Source organism: Solanum tuberosum, unplaced genomic scaffold (genome assembly GCF_000226075.1).
Source record: "Solanum tuberosum cultivar DM 1-3 516 R44 unplaced genomic scaffold, SolTub_3.0 scf00570, whole genome shotgun sequence".
NCBI lineage: Eukaryota > Viridiplantae > Streptophyta > Magnoliopsida > Solanales > Solanaceae > Solanum > Solanum tuberosum.
In genome coordinates, this window is record NW_006239488.1 from 243,491 (window position 1) to 249,737 (window position 6,247).

The 6,247-nt window shown below is 30.8% G+C and overlaps 1 protein-coding gene across 1 annotated transcript; it reads right to left on the reverse strand.

Annotated features, from left to right (window-relative positions):
* Window positions 1–684: 684 nt before the first annotated feature.
* Window positions 685–2,142, reverse strand: LOC102594857 (cytochrome P450 94A1-like). The gene has a single exon (XM_006365580.1). It carries the CDS (start codon window positions 2,140–2,142, stop codon window positions 685–687), a length of 1,458 nt encoding a protein of 485 aa, XP_006365642.1.
* Window positions 2,143–6,247: the final 4,105 nt, after the last annotated feature.

Consider the following 6,247-nt stretch of genomic DNA (forward strand, 5'->3'; position numbering starts at 1 on the left):
TCCTTTTATATATAGATAGGTAGTACAAATATATAAACTAATGAGAAGACAGTTTCTTTGGCCTCTTAATGCTCCTATTAATTACTCTTAATTGGACTTCACTATTGCAACTTAAAATCTAACTATTTCAAGAGATCTTTCTTGCATATATATTATCACTGTATGTGCTTCTTCACTGAAAGGGTAGAGAAAAAAAGTGATGAATACAAATATTCTTCCTCCAATATTTTTTGTTAGATTCTAGCTCCTAGTTTTATACTAGAAGAGCTTGTTGAATTCCGATCCTTAAGGATAGTGTCTGACTCGTTTCAAGCTTTGGTGAATTTCCTATAAGTGTTTGTGGTGAAGTATTTTCCGTAATAATTCCAACACTTTTTCTAGCTCATAAAGAGTTGAGAAGAAAGTCTCCCCTAGCGCCGTCACCATCATCGCTCAACTTGACTTCCGCTTTGAATTGGAATCATTTAATTAAAATTTTATGGACTATTTCTCTATATATATTTTTTTTGGGCTCAATGACAATGTAACATCTTGTCATGTGCTCAAAAGGGTGAATACCATACATTTACAATTATTTTTAATCACAGAAAGTGACATTATTTTTTGTAGAGACTAAGAAAAAGGTCCCCACATAAATTGAGACAGAGAGAGTAATCGACTATATAGGTAAAACTAATTAGCTAGCTAGACACGTTGAATTACTCTAACTGGAAATCCATTTTTCATCTTTGATGTCAAAGTCGAAGTATAAACAGGACTATAACCGTCCACTGCTGGAACAAGCTGAAATTGGCTTAGCACATTAGCAGCTACCAATTTTATTTGCATAAAAGCAATGTCTATTCCAAGACAAGTCCTCGGTCCGGCTTGAAACACCAGGTAATTGAAAGGATCCCTCGGGATAAATACCCAATTTGATGTTGTAACATCTTTTCGTAACCATCTCTCTGGTTTGAATTCCGCCCAATTTTCTTGTGATCTCCCCATCGCGAATATATGTATAATCACTTCTGTTCCTTTATTCACCTTTGTCCCGTCTGGCCATATGTCTTCATCCCCTGTTGCTTGCTTTGGTTCAACAGGGGCTGGAGGGTATAGTCTCATGCTTTCGCAAATGGAAGCATGTAGATACGTCATTTTCTTCCAATTGTTATTATTATTCGCTTTAATATCACTTACAACTTCCGGATTACTAGATATTAACCAAAAGAACCATATTAAAGCAGAGCATAAAGTGTCTTCCGCACCTAATATGAAATTAATAATCGAATCTACGTAATATTTCTCATCACATACTAACTTGTTTTGACTACGACCTTTTGAAGCTAGGAAGTGCACGAAATCAACATGATCATCACATTCCCCTTCCTTTAATCTGTTTTTGATAAATTCTTGAAGCTCCTTAACTGCAAGACTAAGATTCTTCTCGGATCCAATACGGGCAAATTTCTTAGCTTTCCACAAAATGGAAGGGCTCGCGTACCTTCCCATACATATCTTGATCGCGGTATTAAAAGCATCAGCTAAGAGAGTCTTCGGTAGAGATGGTGACAAGTATTGTGGATCATGACCAAAACCTTCCTTAAACACAATGTCAAAAGTGAACCTACGAAAAATATCGGGAAGGTCAAGGATAGTAGTAGATGCATCCGCAAAGAGAGGAAGAAGACGAGAAGAAATCTCTTTCATAGTGATACACTCGACTATATGATGGAACGTATCCGATTTGAAGATAGGACTTATGAGTTGTCGATGGGACTTCCACTCTGTCCCATCGACAACAAAGATTCCACCACCCAAAAGATCGTGTAACGAAGACCGTACGGTGGTGGATTTTTCATACACGTCGAATCGGGTTTTGAGGATGTGCTTCACATTACTAGGGTTTGTTGTCAAGACACATTTTTTACCAAAGGGACCAGTAAGTGTGATGGTTGAAGAAGGTGAATTTTGTAACAATTGTGCAGTCCATTGGACAAGACGTTTGCGGTTTTTAATCAATGAAAATGTGCAACCAATTAGTGGATAAGATTTTGGAAGTCCCAATTTTGAAGAAGACTTATTTTCATAATATATAGAGAATAGAAAGATTATTATTGGAAGGAAGAATATGATCAAACCATAAGGAAGATGATAGTCCATGATTATTGATTGAATATCAAGTGAAAATAATATATTGAGTTTGAGATATATTTATAGCACTATATATGATATAACAACAGTATATCCACTATAAATTAACAGGGTGGAGGTAGTAGTTTGCTGAATTTTGCTCAAACACTGTATTTGTGTTGAAAATTCATAAAATATGTATAAATATATAAAATCGTCATTGTTAAATTCAGAACCCATATAGTTGAAATCTTAGCTTCTCCTCTGGGTATAATTCAATAAGTGGGGTCCGAAAAGAGTGCACCTTATAAAAACCTTTTGAAGACAGAGATGTTATTTTCAATAGGGAAAATGCTCAAATATGTCATCGAAGTTTGAGAAAAGGCTCATCTATGTCACCCATAAAAAGATTGGCTCATCTATGCCATTTTCCTTTAAGAAAAGACTCATTCATGTCATTATTTGTAAACTAAAAATACTTTTGGGTTTTGCAAACCATTTTTTACACGTGAACAATTATGACTTGGCCACATCATTAATTGAATTATTTTTTAAAGGGAAAAGGCAAAAATATGCCATTAAATTTTGAGTAAGGGCTCATCTATACCTTCCATAAAAATAATTGGCTTATCTATGTCATTTCAATTAACAAATAATGTCATGGATGAGCGTTTTCTCAAACGAAAATGGCATAAGTGAACCAAACTTATAATAGATAGATGAGTTTTTTCTAAAAGTTCGATGACATATTTGAGCATTTTCCCTTTTCAATAAAAATCTCCGTTGTGGATCAGAAAGAATTATCTTTTCATATTGTATGAAATTGTCCCTACAACTTGTTTGGATGATTGTTCCTCGTTGTATTGTATCGATCATATTGTTACTTTGAGTACAATTTTGTTTTTACTCAAATTTTATTGTATCATATTATTAAATTTCTTGTTATGTAATGATGAAAGTGTCACTTATGTAACAACCGATTTACTATGATTGTGTCGTTGTCCTATGTAACCATTACTAAAAAAAGTGAAAACTGACCACCATAGTCGATCAATGTTGATCGTTTTTTCTGAATACCTACAAAAAACCGATGGTCGATTTAGGTACGGCCGATATCGAAAATCGAAACAGTGGTCGGTTTTTACTGACCACATATATTTAGTTTTAAAAAAATCGGTCAATTTTTTATTATATAGTTATAAAATGCATCATTCGGGATCGATCCTTGTCTTTAATTACCTTCGTATGATATGTTTTTACCACTAGATGATTAATGCTTGTTGGTTTAAGATTTCATTTTTTGTTTTTATATTCTTCAAGCTTATTTTTTTGCAAAAATAAATTCGTTTGATTTCTGTAAAAAACAAAATTCTGGCAGAACTTTACTTTCGCTAGTAGCGTTTGGGGGTGAGGTGTTATTACATAATAAACATCACATTAATTAGTAGTAAAACTTGACCCTTTTTAGCCTAACAAAAAGCGTTTTCACTTTATCTACTTTTAATTTTCTGAACACAAACAAAGAAGGAACTGTCCAACACACAAAAGGGGTTGGGCATCTCCAACCCTACCCTCTATTTTACTTTCCAAATATAGAGTTCTCTATTTTTTCAGACAATCAATTTTAATCCAATTTTGTATTTTACTTTCTAAAAATGAATATTTTTCTCTCTCCTCAATATTATATTATTATTTCTTTTTCATTTTTATTTTCTTATTTCATAATATAAATTATTTTTTCTTTTTACAAATAATTTCCCTATAATCTATATAATCTTCGTATAATATATTTTATTCTTTTCAATTTTTTCATTAAATATAAAATTATATTTTATTCTAAAATTCTAAATAAAATAAATTACAACAAATATCAAATATAATACATTAACAAACAATTCAAATAAAGTGAAATTATTGATGAACATAATAAATAATGCATTAGCGTAAAATTTAATTTTAAATTCTACATAAATACTCAACTTTCAAAACTTTTACGTTGCTCCCATAATGCTCTATTAATGCATTACGGAATTCAAAATGAGTAATTTTTTGTCCATATTTTTTATGTGTAGCTAAAAATTGTTTAAATCAACAATTTCATCTTCTATCCAATTATTTCATGTACTAATTTACTTTCCCAATTCCATTTTGAACTATTGCAAAAAGTATTTTCATACTCATTAAAAGTGTAGTTTAATAATTTATCACTATAATATAAAAGTAGATTGTTTGAATTATCATGTAAATTTTGTGTATTCTTCATAGTGAAAAATAATTATAATTTTAAATTAAATATTTAAAGTGACGATTTGTTTTAGAAAAATTGTTAATTTGAGATGAAAGTAGTATACTTATCAATAATATGTTTTTTTAGATGTTATATTACTTAGAAAATAATTCAACTATTAAAGACTTAATTAATAGTCTCATATAATATAAATAATATTAAAATAATTTGAAATTACATATTTAAAGTGACGATTTTTAAAAAATAAAATAGAAAATTATTAATCCGGAAAGAAATAGTAACTTGTCAATAATATATTTTTAGATGTTATATTATATTAGAAAAGTAATTAAAAATAATAAAGACTTAATTAATGAGTCAATAGAAATAATATTAAAATAATCAAAAAGTGAAATAGAGAGGTGAATAGTAGTTCTCCAAATTTGGAGAACTACTATTCATCCCTCTATAAATAGATGATAGAGAGTAATATGGAGGGGCGGTTGAAGAGCCCATTCTCTATTTTACTCTCTAAATATAGAGAATAGAGAGTAAAATAGAGATGGATTGGAGATAGTCTTAGTTTGCATCATCCTAGACCCATCTTTAGCTAGTACGTCTGCCACTTGATTATCTTCCTCATACTCATGCTCAACTGGAGGTTCCTCAGTTGGAGGAGTAGGTCCCTACCATTAATTATTCCCTATGTTCAATAATAGTTGTCTATTATTGACTTATCACACCCCTTAAGAAATACTTCCTTCGTCCCATTTTATGTGAGGAAGTTTGACTCGGCACGGAGTTTAAGAAAGATAAGAAGACTTTTAAAACTCGTGGTCTAAAATAAATGATAGAAATTTGTATGACTATAAATCATTTCATTAAAGGTAAAAATACATTTAAAGTTAAATTGTTACTTAATATAGAAATGTGTCTTTTTTTTTGGACTGACTAAAAAGAAAAGTAAGTCATATAATTAGGACAGAGGGAGTAATAAATAGTAAGGGTATATTACTATATTGTCCTTTGATTTTATTAAATTTAATGTTTTAAAAAATGTGTTAGATGATAAATAATATTTAATACCAAGGGTAAAATAGACACAAAAGTTAAACTATCTCTTGATTTTCTAAACTAGATAAGTATTGTTGGACATCTATTTTTAGTATAGTGGACAACTATTGTTGAACGGAGGGAGAAAGATATTTGAGTAAGGTGGATGGTCATTGACTTCCTTGCAATGTATAAACTCAATATTGTAGTCCTATAAGCAAGGGTAGAGTGTACACATACTTTATTTCTATTTCAATGGAGATAGAGAGGTTTGTTTTCAAAATATCCTTAACTCGAGTAATGCCATAAAATAGTTAAAAGAAAAATATTGATCAAGTAAAGAAAACACAACAAATAATAAGTAAAGCATAACATAACATTTAGAAAACATGAGAAATAACAATGACCCAATAATGTGATAACTGAAGGATATTAAATAATGAGGAGTAACAATTTTTTTTTTGTAAAACATGCAACTACAAGATAAAATGTTACTACTACTAGTATGAGCCTGAACCAAGTATAGCGCACTAAGCTACCCCACCAAACTTATCCCACCTAAAAATAAGATAATGTTCGACAATCTACTAACCTTTTATCGTAATTCATAGTCACTATAATCTCTTATTTGGTTATGTTCGTTGAAATTGTGTCTAATTAGCTCTCCCCGACACTTCTTAATTAGTCTACCTCCTCATTGGGGTTTTGCGCACCTTTTCTCACATGTTTGAATCATCTCAAGATGACTTTTTTCATTTTGTCCACCATAGAGGTCACTCCCTCCTTGGCTAAGGTATCTTCATTCTTAATGATCTTATCTCTCCTAGTATTTCCTTACATCCACCTCAATATTCT